This window comes from Fulmarus glacialis, unplaced genomic scaffold (assembly GCF_000690835.1).
Source record: "Fulmarus glacialis isolate BGI_N327 unplaced genomic scaffold, ASM69083v1 scaffold34642, whole genome shotgun sequence".
In the NCBI taxonomy this organism is placed as follows: Eukaryota; Metazoa; Chordata; class Aves; order Procellariiformes; family Procellariidae; genus Fulmarus; species Fulmarus glacialis.
In genome coordinates this window covers 29,317-51,521 of record NW_009196518.1, presented here as the reverse complement: position 1 = coordinate 51,521, position 22,205 = coordinate 29,317, and the positions used below count along the sequence as shown (strand labels likewise).

The following is a 22,205-nucleotide window of genomic DNA, read 5'->3' as shown; positions in this document are numbered from 1 at the left end:
GGAGAAGCATTGAAGAGAACAAAATAGGTGGATGTTTATTTTTCTTGGTACATCTAGGTGGTTCATTTCCAAGGATACGCCGTGAAGTATACCCCATCAAAGGTGTGACAGTCATCTATAGAAACAATATTGAAACGTGGTGTCCAAATCCACTAGCCAGAATCACTAGGTAGCTTTACATCTACAAAAGCACAAAGATCTTCAGTGGCTGTAGCAGCAAATGGAGGTTTTGGTTTATTCACGACTCTAAGATCCAGAAACATTTCTATTCCATGGGAAGTTATTCATTGATCTGATACTGAGTATTTCAAATTTTTGAGCATTACTATTTTAGTGAGTCACAGTATTCCTTGTAGCATTCTCATAATGAAATGCCAACTTCTATAGTCAGCTAATGTAGGGGTGAATTCAAGTCAGTTTTATGATAACTCTTTGAAAACTTTGGTGCATTTAATACAATTTTCAAAATGATAGCTACTCTGACAGCCATTGACACTTTCCTAATTGTCCTCCTTTAGAATGCCTACTTGGCAATTGCAGCAGCAAAATAACTTTTTTATTCCTACAGACAGAAAATTTTCCATTGTCTAATTTTAATTTGGGATGTGCCTGCCAAATTTTTATTTAATTCACTTCAACTATACTACATCTGTTCTATTGTAACTTGAAAAAATGACCATTAAGAGGTTAGATGGACTAAGGAATAGAACTTCTTTCCTGAGTGTTTCTCTCCTTCCCTTTTCGGGACCTTTTCCATGGCAGTAAGTTGCAGCAACAATCAAGTTGCATACAGTGCAGTAGGTACCTGTTAATCAGAGACAAAGTGTTTTCTTTCAAACAAAGGGGCTTTCTGACATTCTGTGTGTTGGAAAACTGGATGTTTGTGACAAGAAGACCAAGTTGAAAATAATGTATTTTTAGTAACTGGTACAGTGGGTCTGATAGATCCTTCTTTTGCTCTATTGTCATTCACTTTGCACAAACAATGATAAATTCCTTTTGTGCCTCCTAAGTATGTGCAGTCATTAATAGCACAGGTGAATGAAGTTTACCAGGGTCACATATGACAAGTGATTGGATTTCAGCTAAGATAAAGGTATCTGTATCTTCTGAGATGTTTGAATGGTAGGATAGGGTCAGGTATTATTTTAGCAAGGTAAATCCTAGTGTTGCTTTATTGGATCAACAAAGCTATGCTGGTTTAGACCAAGAATCCTAGGTTATCCTACTATCCTACAATGGATACTTGCCCGAAGTAGTTGTGGAGGGTAGAATAAAAACAAAGCAAATGTATATGCACTGTTTTTCCTCTAATACTTGAATGGCCAACGCATATCAGCTCAAGGACTTCCTGAAGCTGATAAGCTTTGTCTGTTTAGTACCCCGTGATGGATCTCTCTTCCAAATACTTGTCAAATATCCCCTTGACTCCATGTAAATTTTTAGCATACAAATAATTTTTTTGGCAAAGCATTCTGTGTACCTACCATCTGTTGTGTGAAAAGCCACCTCCTTTTCTGTCTTTTGAATTTGGCTCCTACTAGCTTCGCTTCATGGTGCCTAGCTCTTGTATTTTAAAAAATGATGAACAGCCACTTCCTTCCTGCCCTCTCCAGGCTGCTCTGGAAATATGATGAGTTTGTCTTTTCCAAGTTGTCTCTTGTCCAGATTAATGAGTCATAATTTACACATTTGTTACTTATGTGGAAGTTATCCCTTCCCTATTTTGGAATGGTGTGAAATGTTCACTTTTCTGTAGTAAACTCCTAAATTCTTTGTGTACTGTTTATACTGGAGTTTTATATGCTTTTCACTGATGGGATGATGCATCTGCATGTCATTATAGATAGAGCTATTTACTGTTCATAGTATTCTGTTTCTGATACTGATGCTTCATGTCTAAAATCTTTTTAAAAATGTTTGATGTTTCTGGCAGGCAGGAAATTTGTGTATGTCCTAATACATCCTTTAGTACTTTCAAAGCACTACTTAGAGCTCCAAGGAGTACCTTCACAGTCAAGATAACAGTAACATTTGATGGGGCAGAACTAGGCATAATGAAAAGCTCTCAAGATTCCTTGGAACTTGTATTGAAACTAAAATAAATTCCTATCCAATATAAATATATCCAGTGGATAGAACTGTATGTAACCATAGAATCACAGAATAGTTGTGGTCGGATGGCACCTCTGGAGATTGTCTAGTCCAACTCCCCTGCTCAAAAAATGGTAGACTAGAGCAGGTTGCTCAGGGCCTTGTTCAGTCGGGCTGTGAATATCTCAAGGATGCAGACTCCCCAGCCTGTCTGGACAACCCGTTCCAGTGTTCATTTAAAAATAAATAAAATAAAGAAGTTTTTTCCTACTTTTAAATAGCTTTCTGTATTTCAGTTTGTGCCCTTTGCCTCTTTTCATTGATACCAAGTGAAGGGGAGAGTCTGACTCCATTCTCTTTACACCCTCTCATTAAATATTGATACACATTGATATGATTCTCTTCCTCCCTCTCTTCCCTCCTCTCCCAACCCTGGTCTGAGCAATCCCAAGCTCATTCTGCCTCCCCTCATATGAGAGATCCTCCAAACACTTAATCATCTTCGTGGTGATGAATTATATTAGTAGCATTTTACTGACCAGCTAACGTGAAACCTGTTTTCTTACTCAACAGGACTATGCCTGTTCTATATCTATGAAAACTACCTTTTTAAATTTTTTTTTTTTTTTAATGTGGGCACCTGTGAAAGAGTTACACGTTTTTCCACAGGGTTCAAGGAATGTGCAAAATTTTATGCAGTATAGACTTATTGTATCCAGCTTTAACTAAGAATTGATAAGAAGTTACTAACATCTGACATGCTGAGACTCTGCTTGAAGAAGAGAAAGAAATAGCTCCTTGGTGTTGTAACCAGATGTGTAATTAAATTAAATATGTGAACATACTTTGTGACCAACATGCCATCACAGCTGCTGTTAAATACTCACATCGTGGATTTTGGTAAATGACTAAGTCGTTGGAGTGTGATTAGGACTGCCCCATATCTTTTATAGTATCAGCTGTAAAAACAATGACATAAATGCACATTCCAGCTGTACATGACCAGTGTTACTAGAAGTGACCTTCACCAGTTGTCTTACCTTATGCTTTACTGTAGATGAATATTTACTTCAATAACTTTTTTCCTTGTCATTTTAATGTGTGATGTGGTATTGCAGTTTTCAAAGAAACTTTAAAATAATTTTGGATTTTTTAAAATAATAATTCTGGATCCCTTTCATTAACTATACAGATCCATATAGATACATTCTACTGTTGTCCTTCTTACACAGTATCTAACATCCTGCATCTGTTCAGTCGTAGAGTTCTGATCTTTTTCTTGCACTAGTGACTGTTCTATGTTGTTTTCAAAAAATGAAATAGTGTTTCATGCTGGTGGCATTCCCTTCTCATTGTTTCATCATTATTCTATTCCTCTGCAGGAATATAAATAGGCACATGATTTTCTTGGTACTTATTAGGAAATATCATACTAATCTTAAGTCAATTTACTAGTCTGTTTAAAAATTTAAAAAAAAAACCAAACTTACAACAAAACCAAAGTAGAACTGTATACATCTTAAACCAGAAAAATGTGAACATACATAATGAAAAGTTTTTTTGATAGTGTGTTCTTTAAGGCTTTCTAACACTTACATTTCCAGGGTTACCTTGAAGAATTGGTACGACTCAGAGAAAACCAGCTATCTGAATCTGTCTCACAGAATAAACTGCTGTTACAAAGAATTGAAGATATGGATCTAGCTCATAAAATGGAGAAGGAACAGCTGGAATATATCATTGTGGAACTGCAAGACCAGTTGTAAGTTAGTATAATGGAGAAATGTTGTTAGAGCAGTATTACTTAATTTATTTAACTTATTTAACTATACAATATGAAGAACTTCTGGTCCTGTGGAAATGAGTCAAACATCTTAAAGAAATTGATGTATTTTAGTTTTTTTTTTTTTTCCTGACAAGTCTTATATTCAGAAATGGCTCCCCTGAAAACTGCAGTAGTGTAAGACAGAATAATTCTGAGATTAATTTTTTTTTTTTTAAGATCTGAAATAGCTTACAGTAAACTTGCTTAAATTTTTAACACATTTTTATAAAATATTCTTTATATTTTATTACTTCCAGCTTTAAGGCTACCCTTAAAAAAAAGTACTGGAGGCAGCTTCCTTTTGAACACTGTTTTTAAAAATGTTAGGCAAGAGAGGATAAAGAAATACTTATTTTCTTTGCATAGATTCTATTTTATTTGTGTGGGGCTCAGACACAGTAGAATTGCATCTGGTAGTCCTAAAAATATTCAAACCAATGAAATAGTTTGCTACTCACCCTTTCTTCAATGCAAGGCAAAATGCTAAAACAACAGGAAAAGGCTTAATTTTTTAATACATATGTGACTCCTAATATGATAAATATTCAGGTAGTTTATCCTCTCAGCCCTGCCTGTTTGGTAGAGAGGTACTATCTATCAGATAGTAGAGACACACCCTGGTAGCAGAGACACACCCTGGTAATGTTTAAAGACCCAGATAGATGGAAGACTCACTGTGTGGTGATAAATTGCCATGAGACTGCTATAGTATGCATCTGAAGTAATTGTATGTTCCGTTCTGTTCATAACAAGATAAATTATTTCACCTTATATCTGGAGTAATATGTATGTGTCTGAACCCTGAAGTAAAATGGAAGTCATCTGTGGCCTTTGAAACAATCTAGGATGAAGAGAATATAAAGACGGCTTTGGGGTACTTTGGTTCCCTCTGCCTAATGTCTCACAGAGACACTACCTGGAAGGGTCTTTTCTATGCATTAAAAAGTACTTCTAGCTTGTAAACAAAGCTTTTTCTCTTTTTTTTTTTTTTTTCCCCCTCTCCCCTCCCCTTTCCGCTCTCTGTCTTGTGGTAGATCATTTTATTGCCACTGCTTGAAATGGATTTTATGAAAATCCTCAGGAATACAGCATTTGCATTTTATTTATGCCAGTTTCAGAGTTGAGGAAGAAAAAAGATGGTTTTCCAAGTCTGTCTTTTTTTTTTTTTCTTTTTCTGATTGCCTGTAAGCTTTTGAGAGATACCTGTTCTTGAGTTCTTTTCTGAACTTACTGATATAGCTAATGATTCATGTTATACTTCTTTAAAGGGCCTCCCTGATTATTTGGGGGGGGGCAGGGGGTGGGGAAGTGTAAGCTCATTTAAACCCACTCTGATACTTGGAAATTTTGAACGTTCAAACCTGCTGTTAATTTTTAGCTGAGCTATATGCAATCAGACTGTTCTAAAGATCTCATTCTTTGTGTTTTGGTTTTGTTTGCTGGCCTTCTTATGTAAAGGCTCAACTTGTGGAGCAGTTTCTGTTTTATCTTGACAGTGTGTTCTTGTATAGCCGTTTATGAGATACTGCGATCAGGAGCCTGGACTACACTAGATATTTGGAGAGAGAGGTATAATTTTGCATTGTTATTGCTGTGAGTGTAGTGTGCCTCTCAGATGAACTCTTCTTAAAGTGTGTTAGGAACTCATAGTTCCTTATTGGGGAGAGGGAAGGGAAGAAACATTCCTAGCAGGTTTCTGATGGTGAACAACACTCATAGTTAACATCTTGTAATCATTCTTTCATAGCTCTTTTTTCTTTCTTTTTAATTCTGACCAAGGGTGACCTGGCAGCAGAATATGTTGTATCAGTAATGTGTCTGTAATAAGGCATGAGTTTTGGCCAATTGCTTTTTATGGTCAGCTGTTTTAGAATGGTGTTCATGTAATTCCAAATCTTAGTGTTTTGCTCCCCTACCATTAGTAGCATTTTGAATTAGTGAATGTATGCTGTAATCTTTTTGAATTCTTTACCAGCAACTAAGAGCAAGTTTGGGATTGTAATTCTGCCTGAGGCATATTACATTACTGTTTGTAAAACACTTTGAGATCTGATTTAGGATCATTTGCTGTGTAATGGACACTATTATAAATAAACATTCTATATTTTCTTTTTAATGATGCTTTTCTTCTATTCCACTGGCTGTTGTTGTTAAGGTAGCAAGTTCTACCACTTCAACTTTCTGTTGAGTAAGTATTTGTTGATGTTTCCAAAATGGTGTTTCACAGGCATGCAAATCAAAATGTTTTACGTATATTCTCAATGGATTTGGGCAGAATCTGAGTCTATGTCTAGGTCTGCCTCCCAAAAAAAAAAAAAAAGTGGGGATGGGTAATAGAGATCTTACTTTCTTGGCAGTATAGGTTGTTATTGTTGCTGACTTGGAAACCAGATAACACTAGTGATCAACAAGGCCTTCAGGTTATAAATTAGATTACCTACAGAGAAGCTTTTCCATATTCACATTTAATAAGGCAGTTTGCTGTACAGCATGAAATAAATATGGAGATAGGAGATTGGAGAAACTTGGAAGTAATTTTTTTTTTTTACAGCTGCTATGCAAAACTTAATGTTCTACAATTTTCAGTATTCTTAACTTTGTCTTACACGCTTGAGTATCCAAACTACAATGAACAAAACAGATTTCAATGTCGTTAAAAGCCATTTCATGGACCTCATGAATACCAGTATCTGGAAAACAGTGAAGCTGAAAATTTATCAAATCAGTTATTCACAAGAGAGTAACATTTGTTTGTGTCTCTCAATTTAATTGTATTTCTTAGTAATATGGGGATTGGATGTCTCACTTTGCTGGTAGGTGTCTGATGGCAAATCAAATTAGACCACCTGATCATCAGTCAGACACATTTAAACTAATGCACAGCTGATCAAGAAGAAGGTTCAGACCAGATATGAGGAAACATTTCTTTACCAAGAGAGTGGTCAAACACTGGAACAGGCTTTCTAGAGAGGTGATCGATGCCCCATACCTGTCAGTGCTTAAGAGGCATTTGGACAATGCCCTTAATAATATGTTTTAACTTTTGATCAGCCCTAAAGTGATCAGGCAGTTGGACTAGCTGATCGTTTTAAGTCCTTTCTAACTGGAACTATTCTGTTCTATTCTAAGAACAGCTTGCTCTCTTACCACTTTCAGCATATCCAGATGAAGTGATTGCCTAGTGATATGTGTCAATTGTAAGAAAGACGAGGCATATTCTGGCTTTCATTTACTTTCTTCAGAAGTGTTTGCCGTCACTGGGACGTGTTTTTGCCTGGGACTTGTTGTAGTTTAACATTAGAGAACAGTGCTTTTGGCTCCACTCTTCTATAGAAATAGTGTATTTTTACAGTGATAGTGGGGCAGTTCTTAAGGCCTTAAAGTGCTTAAAATTAACAGCTCTTAAGTGCTTAAAAATAACAGCTCACAGGAGGACACCCAAGAGAAGCCTGTGATCCATGGCGTGTCTAACTGAAGAAAACAGTTTTAATTCCATAACATGCAAAATTTATGCATGTTATAGAGAGGGATCCCAAATCATCAAGGAACTGTATCCCGGAGTATTCAAAACTCACAGAGGCAGCTATTTCTTCCTCCTCTAAGATCCTGCAAAGAAGTGTTGAATGTCTTTTGGAGCAGAGAGACATTTGATTGCGCACCCCATCAGTAAAAAAATTCTGAGCACATTCCCCTAATATAGGTATATTTATTTATTTATAAATTATATACATGTACTACTGTTGTACTAATATATTATGTACATTATAAAACATACACAAAAGTAGAAATTGAAAAGGATGAGATAAAGATTAAATAAACACTATTTTAAAAAATTTTTTCATTTATTAACAGTACAAAAAGTATTTTCTTCCCGTACCACAAAGGATTGTCTTACACACCCCACTTTTGAGACCACCGCCTTGAAGGACTAGTTGGCTCAGTCAAAGAAGTGACTGGGCAACGTCTGGAACTGTTTGCCCACAACATCCTTACATTAAAACTCTTTATCTCAGCTTAAACAGGCTTTTTTTTCCCCCCTTAGGGTGATTCTTAGTCTTTCTTTTGGCTAACACACTACCTGTGTCTAAGGCAAACTCTGCTGATCTTTGTCACTTTAAAGTTCAGATTCTGCATCTGAAATTGATATTTACATATGTTAAATATTGATGTATGATTACAAAAGAGATTCCATCAATTTCCTGAATAGTGACTCATCTCCTGCATAGTGACTCATTGATGTTATAAAAGCTAATCACTTTAACAAAAAAATCTTTTTAAATAAAGTGATAAGGAAAAAGGAAAACATTGTATACAAAGATAAAAAAAAAACTCAAAATGCTTTAAAATTTTTTTCTTCTGCTGTGATTTTTGTTGAAATTATGATAGTGATTTACGTAATGTTTACTGACATGTGTTTCCTCCTAAGGTATTTTTCATGTTTTCAGGCTGGTGTGCCTGGTGTAAGATGGTACAGCCTCTTTGTCCCAACTGGTGCAATATTTTAATCTTTTTTTTTTTTTTTTAATTTATCATATGTATTGAAAAATTATTTCTTAGATTCAGTGGCTATATTTTATACTGCTCTGTTTTTTATCTCCCTCTACTGTTTCTTCCTATATCCCTGTCTTGTTCTGCTGTTTTGTGGAGGGGCATGTGGAGGGAAGGAAATTCAAGACGACTCTTCTGTGTTTGGAATTCTGTCTTTGGTTATGACACAAATAAGACTCAAATTAAATTGTAGGGACAGTGGCGTCTTACATTGTATTAAGCTTGTCTATATAATTTAGAATTTTTTGGTTTAGCAAATCTTAAAGCTAGGTTTGTTTAATTTGTCTGGCTGTTGCTTCAGAATTGGTCAGTTTTTTCAAGGCCCAAACAGTGCTTGTACTCCATTCTTAATATTCTAATACAGCTGTCTGATAGATCCAGCAATACTGAAGTTCCGATCTGGATAATACAAATGTCTTTGTAAAGACAGGAAATGACAGTTTAGTTGCAACCCTGAGAGACTGTTTGCATCAGTGACACTCTTTAATTATGGTAAATATTCTGTGTATGTTTCCACTCCTGAGTTGTACACAGCCTGTCACTTATGCTTCACTATTTTCCAGGCATTGACTGTTGGAGTACTCTGTCCACACACCTATTTTTCCCTATGTTAGCACTGCATTGAGCTCAGGCTAATGCATCCTGCCTTTCAGAGAAGTCCCATCAGCTCATTCTCAGCAGCACCTGAACATAGCCACAATAGATCTGCGAGAGCAGCATGCCAGAGTATATTCATACATGTTTAAGTCCAGGCAAAATGAGCTTCTCTGTTTCAAATAGACCGTGTTCTATCAGATCTATTATGGAGTACTTAAAGGAAGATTTACTATATTCTTTGTAGCAAAGATGATTCCTTTCCAAAGATTGATCATGCCCCATTTGGTTAATAAAACTTGTTTAGGAAAATAGTATCTGTGCTTTTCCTCACTTTGTCAAGATTCTGTTTGTAAATGCTCTAGAGCCTTCAGAGTGCTGCCACAAATATTCTGCCCGAGAGCAGGCAGGGGAGGGTCATAGATGAAGGCACAAAATTGTAGAGGATATAGGCTATAACTGTGCTGTCAGGGACAAAGCAGAGAAAAGCTTGTCCAAGGAAACAGGAGCAGAAAGGTCTAAGCAATGGCTTTGAAATTTAGCCTGTGTTTTGTGTCTTCTTGTGAGTAAAACTTTAAAGGTGGGTTGCCTGGCTTTGTAATCCTTGCTCAAAAGCTGGATCACTTTTTTAGCACTTTTACCTTCATTTTCAGATAGTCCTCACGTAAGACTTTTTTTTTTTTTTTTTTTTTTTTTTAAGAAATTGCATTCCTCAACTGCATAAGTACAGTAAATCCAATTTGTTGTAGCTGCTTTATTTTCTCACTGAAAGGAAGGGGGAGATTAAAATTTAATGTTTGATCTTCTTAGCAAATTTCTTTCCTAGAATGTCAAAACTGAGAATGCTAATCCTTCTTTCCTTTTAAAGCTTTCATGGATCCTTGCTATCAATCCATAATTCACATTAGCCACACTTTTATTTGTAATGCTTCCTGTATGTCGTCTGTCTCCCTCAAGTTTGCAGCAGCAATTTTAAATCCTTAGTATTGCAGTCTGTTCTATTTTCAGCTCCTTCTTTTCTCAACTTGTCTGTACTTTAGTTTTTATATTGCATATTTTAACAGATGTTAAAACTGTTTTGTTTAGGCAGTGTTTGGGATTTTGTTTTTGTGGAATTCTTTCTTTTGAAGTTTGCTGCAATATCGTACGCCTGTTCTGTTTTACAAAGGTGTGGATAGACAGCCAGAAAGAAAGTTCTGTTTTCAGTGAGGTGGAAACCTGTGAAGACATGGGAATTTCCTTTTTGTTTAAAAATATAACTAGGAAAAGTTCAGCTGGGTGTAGTACATGGACAGACAGACTCCTGCGATTCAGAGTGGAGCATACAGAGTGAAGCACAGCAAAGAAATATGCAGAATTAAACAAATTGCAGCCAAGCCTCTGACATGACGGAGGACACGCTATTCTTAGAATCCAGAGGGATTGTGTGGGTTTATTGTGCAGCAGGAAGCCAAAAGTTTCTGGATTCATAGCAGCCTGAAGAAAAGGACTTACTCTGCAAGATGCAGTAGATAGGGAAGGATTTATTTTTAAACTCTCATATTTTAATATCTCATTCTGAACTTTTAAAAAGGGGGTTTAAAAGGTTTATATTAAAATAAAACTTTAAATTTTAAAAAAGTTAAAAGCTTTTGAAGTTATTGGTGTCTTCAAGGACAAGATGTGTTGGTATATTTACAGCAAAATGCTAGCTGACTCCAAAGTGAAAAATACTCGGTTTTGTAAGGAGTCTCTCCTCTCTGCTCTTTTTTCTTTTCTTTTCTTCTTTTCTTCTTTTCTTTTCTTCTTTTCTTCTTTTCTTCTTTTCTTCTTTTCTTCTTTTCTTCTTTTCTTCTTTTCTTCTTTTCTTCTTTTCTTCTTTTCTTCTTTTCTTCTTTTCTTCTTTTCTTCTTTTCTTCTTTTCTTCTTTTCTTCTTTTCTTCTTTTCTTCTTTTCTTCTTTTCTTCTTTTCTTCTTTTCTTCTTTTCTTCTTTTCTTCTTTTCTTCTTTTCTTCTTTTCTTCTTTTCTTCTTTTCTTCTTTTCTTCTTTTCTTCTTTTCTTCTTTTCTTCTTTTCTTCTTTTCTTCTTTTCTTCTTTTCTTCTTTTCTTCTTTTCTTCTTTTCTTCTTTTCTTCTTTTCTTCTTTTCTTCTTTTCTTCTTTTCTTCTTTTCTTCTTTTCTTCTTTCTTTTCTTTTTTCTCCTCTTCTTCTCCTCTTCTTCTCCTCTTCTTCTCCTCTTCTTCTCCTCTTCTTCTCCTCTTCTTCTCTTCGTTTTTTCTCTTCTTCTTCTCTTCTTCTTCTCTTCGTTTTTTCTCTTCTTCTTCTCTTCTTCTTCTCTTCGTTTTTTCTCTTCTTCTTTGTCCTTATTGGTTTAGAGAATCATAGGGACTTTCCTTTGACCATTTTGCATACTTAGTGACATTAGCATATCAATGTGTCCCCTTCTCTTAGTGTCTAATGTGTAATACTAAAATCTGGTTTTATAGTGGCATAATTTCTCTTTTCTCCCATAACTACACTTCTATGGATAAAGGTATTGCATAAAAGTAGCAAGCAAGAAAGCTTTAAGTTACTTGGACATTAGCACTTTATGCATTCTAAATTTCAGAATTTTTATCCAATGTAGAATTATAAGGTTGAGAGCAGGGGGAAGTAAGGCCTTTCAAAATAATAATGAGAAGTATTGAACCTTTGAGGGCCTCAATGCTATGCAGTCGCAAATGATGCGCATTCCCTGTGGGAAAGCACATTGTATGGATCGTGGAGTTTCTTCCCCTGTAATATTACCTGAACTTCCCTGAACTGTGGCAGAAAAAGAATACCTGCTTTGGTTTAGTAATGCTAAAGGACCTATACTACAAACATCAATGTTTTCCTCTTTTAATTTCACAAAGAGAATTATCTCATGTCTAGAACAGGCGAACCTGAGGCTTTGATTTCATAAAAGGGTTTGAATAACTTGATACTCACTGCAAATGGAGGGGATAGAGAACATCAGATAAAAAATAGGGTAAGTCAATCATGGTGCATAATCATTAACTCCTAGAGTACAATCATAGAGACTGAATTTGATCTCTTTGTGCTTTATCCATTTAGATAAATAAACTTGCATTACCATTTGCTTCTGAAAGTCCCAATTTTTCTTGCTTCATTTCTTAATCCTTATATTCATTTAGTGTGGATTTGGTTCTATATGCTGGAAGATACAGATGGGAAAAGCTAGTATTTGATAATGCTTATACATAAATGAGAAGAGTTGAACAAAAATTATTTTACATTCTTCTAATATATTTAATGCAAGTTACATGAAGTTCAATACCAAACTAAATTGACTTTAAATGACAAATAGTAAAAATATAACCGATTTTTGTAAGGGTGGAAGAATAGTGCCAGGTTAGAATGGTGAGGAGAAGCTAGTTCTGTATTTGCAGAGATATTACTTTATCATTGATATACTGAAGCAATCTCTTTAACATTCTTTAGACAAAAGAAATTGATATTTAAATTATCCTAAATTTCAGTTTTATTTCGCTATATTTATTGGTTTAAATAAATAAGATCGAGAATTAAGTTTCATCCAGTAAAAAGGAATGGAAAAATCCATTTTATACTTTCAAAACAAAATTAAAAGTTTCTCTAAAATACAAACAGTTTGACCAAAAGAAAGGTGAGTCACAGGTCAGTGTGCACACACAGTCACAGAAATGTTTGGGGTTTTTTTTTTAAATTATGGATGGTATTTGTAAATTTAAGATACAACTGGTTTTTCTTTCTTCAAAATCTAGTTTTAAGGCTGCAACTTAGTGTCTTGAGTTTTTTCAATGTTTTGTTAAAATAAAACACAGTTTAAATGATTTATGGAAAGGCTTAAAATAGAAAATGTGAAATGTCTGAAGTTCTAACCAAGAAAATAGTGTAGTGTGTTACCTGATTTCTTGAGCAAGCAGCTTTTATTAGCTGCCTTTCTATTTGGATAGCAAGTGATTGAGATTTAGATTGGTGCTTTTTCTGTATGTCATTGAGATACTCTTATGCAACCATTGAACATAATAAAATTTTCAGTATTTTGTTATCCAGATTATAACTCAAATTACACTTGGCAAAGATTTTTATTTGCCACCTGTTTTCCCTTCCCATTTCTCCATTTCTACTGTTCTTTTCTGTGTGTGTGTGGTTTTTTATTCCTGGCCCCCCTCTCCTTGGATCAGGTTTTCATCCTGCATTTTTTTCATTCTGCAATTGTCTTGGACTTTGAAACTCTGTCTTACTGTTTGCATAGTTTGGTAGTGGTATTAATTCCCATTTAGCTACGAGGAAGAACTTATATTACTCATGGCTTTCCGCTTTTTTTTTTTTCTTCTTTTTTTTTTTCACCCCCCCCCCCCCCCTTTTTTTTAAAAAAAAAAAAAAAAACAACATTGTCTTCCATCCTTCAAAGTAAGTCAACGTTCCCATATTCAGTTCTTTGTAATTAGAAACATGTCATTCTGAAGGAGCTTATATGCTGCTTTTGGCAAATACTCGTCTATGTGGAAGATCCATCTTACAGTTATAATGTTGGATATCTCTGCTGAAAATCTTGCTGGCCTAATAAGTGAGTGGAAGTTTGAAAAAGTGGTTGTTCTGTCAACCCAAAGTTTACCCAACCATTTTGCGGTTGATGCTGCTGGTTTTACTGAATCCAAGGGAAGCATGTTAAAATGGCAAAAAATTGTCAAGACGACCACTGTTTTTGGTGAAATTTTCCTTATCTGTTCTGAAGGAAGATCTTGACTTTTTTTCCCCTTCCCTCCACCCCCATAGAAATGTTCTTTTGAAAGGAGTTCAGTTATAGACAGATAATTTGTATTTACATGACTGACATGGAAAAAAAAAATTCCTTTAATGACAAGGTCTGTTTGAGAGGATTTTTACTAAAGGCAAATTTGATAATCCGTCAAAAAAAGCTGTTTGCTAACAGTCGTCCATTTTCCAGCAGAAAGGATCTGATACTTGAAGAACTGAATTAAAAGCTGCTCTTTACCTTTTTTAATAGTTTCATCACTAGTCAAGTTCAGTATTTTTCTTGTTTTCAGTCAAGACCTACTATCTGGGGAAACCGGTTGTGCCTGTTATCCTCTTCCAAAAGAATCGGGCCTGGCTATTTGTCCAAGGATGTGAAGAGTGTCAGTCATGCGCTGCGGTAGTATTTTAATGAGCACATGCAAAGTCAACATATTGTAGTGTGTTTTGATCCATTCTGGATGTCTGTATTCCGAAATAAAATCTCCACTGTAATTAGACTAGAACTCAAGAGTCAAGCTGCTGGTATTTCTGCCAATATAAGCTTATCCAAGTTACTCCAAAGGTCAAGGAAATCAAAAGCTGTACAAAACTGATGACAGTAATTTTATTACTGGAGGATATATTTCAAGATCTCTAGGGGATAATAAAGGAGGACTAAAAAGATTGCTGAAGAAGCTTCAAGGGGATCTGTTCTATGGCACAACTAGTACTGTTGCTGTGACACAAGAAGATCTGTTGGCCAGTCAGAAAGAGTAAGAAAATGTGGTGTGGTAGGACATACCTGCTTTTTTTCACTGCAGCGGCTGCCATTAGAAAGTCTGCTGGGATCTAACTGCTCTGGCATCTAATTTGGGGAATACTATGTCTGTGCACAGGGCACAAACCTGAGAGAGGTGATATATTGCAGCATCAAAATCTACTGGTAAGTAACTCATTTTCATACCTGCTGATCTAATTTCTCAAAGTCCAATGACATACCAGTCCAGACAGCTCACTGTCTTGCTACAGTACTGACAATTTGAAAGTTCCCTTTTATTTTAGAGTTGCTCTTACAGATTTTAGTTATATTCATGTATGCTATCAATTTGAGTTTGCATTCCATATTTCCTGTCCTAAATAAAGGTTTTTAAAGCTTGTTCTTTCTTATTCAAATGTTTTGGTTTTTTTTTAAGCTTTTATTTTCATTTTTACTTTTCACTACTCAGGTAGTTCTTGAACTGGAGCACTCATCTGATATAATTCCCTTTCTTAGGGAATTAGTCTGTTTGGTTTATTTCCTGTCTTCATCTGCTGGTAGGAGGGCAAATTGCCAACTGGACTGGCATTTTCTGGATTTGGAGAAATTAAACTTGCAGGTAAGAAATTACTGGTTTTTCATAGGTATAGTTGGAAACAGAACTGACTTTTTGTTTATTAAACAAAAAATATGTGTAAATAGGTCTTTCAGAATAGGCTTCCAATGGCATGAATTTGGATTTGATCCAGGGGAATTTGGACATCCAAACTAGCTGAAATGAGACCAGAAATTTTATGTGGTTACCAAGATAAGGCTTTTCTATATTAGCTTGGCCTAAACTTGATATTAATTTTTATTTATGTATTTATTTTTAAATTCCCAGAGGTAATATAGTTACAGTATAGTAAGTGACCAAAGATAATAACTTTTTTACATAATTTCTGTTTGCATGCAGGAATCCCACGTACAGGTTGTCTTTTGTCGCCATCCCTGACTCTGAATGAGCAAATCAAGTCAGGTCACACTTTCAAGATGCAGAAGTCTTAGATGTGTTAATTCAAAGGAGTAATTTCTTATCCTTTTGGGAGGTAGCTGAGCTGCTAGTGTAAACAGAACTGTTTGTGGGGTTACCTTATGAATTAAATTAACAGAAAAAAACAAACTTCTTTAAAAATAAAAATTAAAAATATGACCATTTCAATGATCCATTTTCAGAGTAGCTCCTACGTGATTGTACCAGAACAACTGAAAGGGCAGCATACTGTGGAGCAGGGATTGAAATGAGCAGAATTTTGTCGATTGCATTTTATTATTGTATGTGTATCATACATAATGATATTCAGCTTGTGCTTAATAAATAATCTCAAAATAATAAATCATGAGATAAACATCTCAAAATAATAAAAGTTGAGGAAATCAGCAAGTAAATATTCTGGGGAGTACCTGACAAAGACAGGGCCAGTGAACACTAGTGGAGAAGGATGTTTATTAGAAGACTTCACTAATCTCACTTTTCCCTACTTCTTAAATACACAATTAAAGAACTGAAAGTCAAAAACATGCAGAGATGTTTCTGGGAATAGCTGTATAAACCTGATGTTAATACTCTGGCTGTTGCTATTATTCTTGAATAAAAGTAAGTAAATTTACAGGCCTGGAGGGAGCATATGTATTTGCACTTCAAGCAGATACTTATTCCTAACTTGGGAATATATTAGTGTTGATTAGTTAATGAATCATCAGTATTCTTTTGTAATAGTCAAGAATTCATTAGCAGGATGGTTTTACTGAATACTTTTCATTGTTTTCTAAGAGGAGCTTAATTTAAATAGTGGTTCCTGATGCAGAGAACAAAAAATATAAATGTAAGCCAAATATTTGTTAGTTTTTAATGATATATTCTAGTATTAAGATTATGTTCTCATCTCTTTTGCAGCTTGTTTTTCCTAAGAAGTTATTAATTGCAATAGTATTTTGAATTTGTATGGAGTTTTTCTTTTTATAGACATTAAAAAAAAAAAAAAACACCACAATTTAAATGTCGTAACTTAAACAGGATATCCTGGGCTAACATGGTGAGACTGTGTATATTATACTCCTCTTATATATGTGTATTATGGAAAAATCTATGCTGTGAAGTAATACAAAGAATATTTGATCATTTTAAAAGCAATTCTTGGAAAACACGTTCTGTCTCCAGCATCATCAATGCATCTCTGCTGTAATAAATGCCAACAAGCGTTTTGCTGGGTTTGCCTCACCACTTTTCAGTATGAAAATAGCAATTCAGCAATTACTTCTAAAGGAATTAGAAATATTCTCTCTCTGCCTGCCATCTCTTCAGTATTTCTTGATTTTTGTAACGTTTTTCAGAACTTTAAACATGATGTGAAGTTATCCTGTAAAAATATTTGTTGGGGTGAGGACTGCTCAGGGCACAAATGTTGAGAGCAGGAGAAAAATAATGGGTTTATTTCTGCAGATCACAAAAGAGAGCTTCTGCTACCTTTTGCCAACATGATTATAAAGAGATGGCGATGGTAGGTAAAGAAGATGCCAGTTAGTGGATGGGGGCGAAGAAGTTCACAGGCTTTCAGACAACCAGAATTTTTTCATGCCTAGATTAGGTGATGTACCATAAATCAGTTTAACCCCCCTCCTCTCATAATAAATTCTTACATATTCTCCCTACTCTACGCAAAACTTTCTACATTCCGCAGTCTCACCATGTTAGTTCAGGATACCCTATTCAGCCATATCTCACACACTGCCTTTCTTTCATTCAAAAAGTTATCATACAGTCTCTTATTAAGATCCACATGTACCAACTACCTTGCTGAGATTATTACATTTAGAAGCCATTGTTTTTATCTTCTTTTTGGCTTTCAAGTTTTCGATTTCCAGACTAAAAAAAAGGAGTTAACAGCTTGTGGTATATGCTCGTTTGCTTGTTTTCACTCAAACTTGACCGTATTTCCTTCTTTTTTAACTTCTCTCTACAGTAAACCCTTTTGTCTCTCTTACTTTTCCTCTTCCCTTGTGGTGTATGATTGCACAGACCCTCACATATACATGCACAGAATCATTTATTAAAATATATCCTTTATCATAACAGGGCAGTCCCACTGTCTCTCTCACTATCTCTCGCTGTCTCTCTTCCTCCTCATCACCTGATTCGTCTCTCTTATATACTAAGAAAAAACAGTCTCCCTTCCTTCCAGCAACGATCCACATGACTGCTCACAATCCCCTTCAGCTGTTTCAGCTCTTGAATCAGCTGGGGCTCATTAGACCACCTCTTCTGCTTTATTCAATTCTTCTTTAGCTTTCACATTTCCCACCTCGGGGTGACTGCAAGCAGCATCCCAGGCGTATGTGCGCGTCTGCTAGTTCTCAGCGCACAGGATGAAGTCCTATCTTACCTTGGCCGAAACTCCCGACTCCACACTTCTCCACATTCCCTTTTTGGAACATCCTTGCTTTTACTCCTGTATTAAATGGCATAACATATTATCTACCTTATCTTGCATGACCCTTAAATCATCACAGCTACAAAACCAATAGAACAATATTTTATTGAATTTTATTTTAAAATAGAACTGCATACTTGTGATCTTCAGTGTTATTCTTATGATGTATTATGTATTATGGATTTTGTTCCATATAAGTTATGCTTGTAAGTTATGATGTAATATCCTTCGTAAAATCTAGGCTTTGAGTCTTGGTCTTCAGGCATTCAGGTCATTCTGGTTTTCAGTTGGTGTTTCTCGACAGTGGTTCGTTCTCAGCAACAGAAGCAGTAGAACGAAATCTGTTTCTACACAGGCCATTCCAGTTTGGTATGTTTTACTACAGACCAGCATTTTATATAGAAGCTTATATATTACATTACATTATTTTTGTGTGAACTTTTGGTAACACTTTAGAAATATTTCCCAGTCAAGGCCCAAAGAGTTCAGTAGTTCCTTTTTTTTTTAATGTGCATGTAAATAACAGTGTCGTGGTTTAACCTGGCAGGCAGCCAAATACCACGCAGCCGCTCACTCACTCCCCCCCGCCCAGTGGGACAGGGAGAGAATCGGAAGGGTAAGAGTGAGAAAAACTCGTGAGTTGAGATAAAGACAGTTTAATAAAACAGAAAAGGGAGAATAATAATGATAATGATAAAATATACAAAATAAGTGATGCACAATGCAATTGCTCACCACCCGCACTGACCGATAACCAGGTAGCGATCGGTACTTCCTGGATCACGCCTACCATTCATATACTGAGCATGATGTCACATGGTATGGAATACCCCATTAGCCAGCTGGGCTGGCTGTCCTGATTATGTTCCCTCCCATCTTGTGTACCTAGCTCAGTCAGTAGGCATGGGAGCTGTCCTTGGACTAGGAGGGTACTTAGCAACAACTGAAAACATCAGTGTGTTATCAACATTCTCCTCATACTAAATCCAAAACACAGCACTAGGAAGAAATTTAACCCTATCCCAGCCGAAACCAGGACAAACAGAAAATACTAATTTTACATTTTATTCTTGAATATTTTGTGAAACTTCTAAATTTCACAAATATCCCTATTTGCCATTTGTACCTCTCCACCAATTCTTCATTTCTTATTTTTGCTCTATGAAGACTTCATTCTAGTTTTTCCTCTGAAAGCTTTTATGTGCCAAACTTATCTTGCTATACTAGCAGATAAATAAGTTTTAATAGTAATATTCTTCTTTTGGTTAAGCAGCCTGACAGTACATATATAGAGGAAAGCTCATAATTTTCATTGCACTCGTTGTGATCATTAAGAAAAGTCCTACTTCAAACCCTGCAGTATTGCAGCCTAGAGTTGGCCAGCACTTGTTACAATGTCTGCATTCTGAGGAACAAGAGTGCTACTGTACAAATTCAATCTGCCTTGGATAAAATAAATTATTGTCTTTTGAGAGCTCTTAACTTCTAGAAAGAGCTCCTCTTGTCTGACCAAGAGTAGGACAGCACTCAATAATCTTGCGCAGCATTTTTTCACATTGAGTCTTTTGAAATTTTTATGTTTTTTCATTAAAACTTGATCATGTTTCCTTCCTTTTTAACTCCTTTCTATAGTAAACGCTTTTGTCTCCATTTCTTTTCCTCTTCCTGTTTTTGAATATTTGTAGCAGGATCATTTTTGCCTCATGGTGATTAAGAGTTTGAGGATGATGTATGCTGTGTAGACATGGTGCTTAGGGACACGGTTTAGTGGCGGACTTGGCAGTGTTAGGTTTACAGTTGGACTCGATGATCTTAAGGGTCTTTTCCAACCTAAATGATTCTATGATTCTGTGCAGATTAAAATAAGTCTGGTTAATATGCATAAATTGATACTGCCTTTGTTTATCTTGAGAGAATTGCTGTTTGCAAGCAGTGCCTTTTAATAAGTCTTTGCTGCAGTGGAATTTCATGATACTTTAAAAATGGCTGCAAGACAGCGAACAGCTAAATAATCTACCAGGATGAAAAAATAGGTGGTAACTACCAGCACCTGCTGTGAATATTGTGTCTAACTTCCTATTGTTTATACTACTATTTTATATATACTGAATACTGTGTTTGGACTGATTTTATATATTCAAAGTGAATTTTACATATTTTTAAAGATTCAAAATAAAAGCATGAAAGTTTTAAAAGGGAATAGTTACTTCTGTATCCTACTGTAGGATACTTCTGTATCCTACCTGATGCCTGGTTTTCTTCCTAACCATGGGGTGATCTACTGGAACTGTCTTTAAATGTTGTTATGCTAAAATCCCTGGAGCATTTTGGCTAGGCTTTGTTTCAGAATTTCTTTGTCCACACAAAGGGTGAAATTTCAGGTTACTATAGCATAAAGATTTGTGGAAAAAGCCTTAATATAGAAAGCTATGTAAAATGCCAAAATTCCGCTATTAGCAACTTGTCTGTAGATGTGTGGTTTTGTCGTCTTTGCTCAGCATGTTTATTTAATAATAACTTAACACTGCTGCTGAGTTGTGTGGTGATAACATGCAGGAGTTGTCCAAATGGGAATTTAAATGTACATGTTATATGTGTATGAATTTGCATTTAGTTACTATGTGCATAGTTGCTAATACAAACTGTGTCCTGTTTACAAAACTTCTATGAAAATATACAAGAAGTCCTTCTGAATAAGGAGGTGATGTAGTGTAACTGGCTAATGTCACAAAAACTTGCTAGGTCAGTGTTTCAGTTTCCTCAAATCAACAAGCCTTTAACAGACCTGTTTAATGCTCAATGTACCCCATGGCATTAGGGGAATTACATGGGGAAGTGAATACTATACAAGATATTTGAAATTATTGAGAGCTTTCGGTTATCAAAGTGGTTATTCCTAGAGACCCCTTAGAGAGGAGGGTGGGGGGGGAGATCCCAGGGTAGAAAAGTTGATTGTTTACTTGCATGAACGCTGGGGGAATTCGTCATCTTGAGAAAAGTTTCCTGAAAATAGTTTTGCTCACTGTGGTGCTTCACCACCTTCTCTTGCAAAATAGCTGTGCATCTGTCTCCTCTCTCAAACTTGGCTACTAAAAATTCCTTACTGAACTTGCTATTGTCTTACCTTGTTTTGTGGGAAATTTTGGTTCTTTGGGTGGCATTACGTGCCCTTACTGAGGTTCTTGTCTAAACAGTTCAGATACCACCAAAATAAAAACTGCACTGTAAAAATAAACCTGTTGACAATGTTATTTGTGAATTCACATAAATGTAGGTGTACCATGAATAGTTATTTAATTTGCTATGCAGTTTGGCATTTCAGATAATAACATGGCATTTGGCTTTGAACTCCTGAGTATTTCAGTGTCGAGATACGTTAACATTAGCTATTTGCTTCAGGCCACAGATAGTCAAACTTCTTGTAAAGCAGCATTTTACTATTGCCTAGTATTTAATGGATTGGAGGATTTATGTGTTAACAAGCAATATTACTTTTGTTTCTAGAGTTATTCTACAGCAGTATAAGGGTAGATTGGAGTTGCCTTGTACTATTGGAAAAAGGCCGATCTTGTCTTGGAGCCTGAAGAACCATGTACTTTCCTTATTTCTGTATGACTTTTGGCAGATGATTTCCAATATTGGTATATTAGCTTCCTCATTTCCAGAATTTTAGAACACTGGTCTGCTTCATGGGAATATGAGGCAAAACTAATTTGAACATGTAAGGTACTCAGTTAATACGTTTTCTGCCATTTAAAACCATAAATTACTAGGAACTGTAAGGTGGTAGAAAACAGAATAACTATGTGTTATATTTTACCTGGAAGCATATAATGGAATTTTTAGTTCATCCTGCAAAAGTATTGCGGGGGTGGGGGGGTCAGGGTGGGGTGTTCAAACTACAAAAAAAAATTGGGGCAGAAAGGACATCATGTACCCATAGTTGGTTTGCAAAATAGTTGGCCTGTTAATTACCATCAAGCTGGCAGAAAGAAACTTTAGAATGCAGGGGGTTTTTATTGCTTTTGCAGAAAGATTCTAATTTCAACTTTTTTCTGTTCCTAAACACGTCTCAATAGGTTTCTCAGTTTTCTTACCCTAGGAAAAATGAACAGTTTAAGATGCTTTATGAAAATGGCAATCTGTTGGTCACTTGAAGTAGAACATCAACTTG

The 22,205-nt window shown here is 35.6% G+C and overlaps 1 protein-coding gene across 1 annotated transcript in view; it reads left to right on the top strand.

The window, feature by feature from the left end:
• The window catches only part of RUNDC3B (RUN domain containing 3B), a gene marked incomplete at its 5' end in the record, with an annotated part of 29,580 nt that overhangs the window by 3,736 nt on the left and 3,639 nt on the right, over nt 1-22,205 (top strand). The window contains one exon of the mRNA XM_009572218.1: nt 3,699-3,856. Coding sequence (XP_009570513.1) covers nt 3,699-3,856 — 158 coding nt within the window. The remainder of the gene's footprint in view (nt 1-3,698; nt 3,857-22,205) is intronic.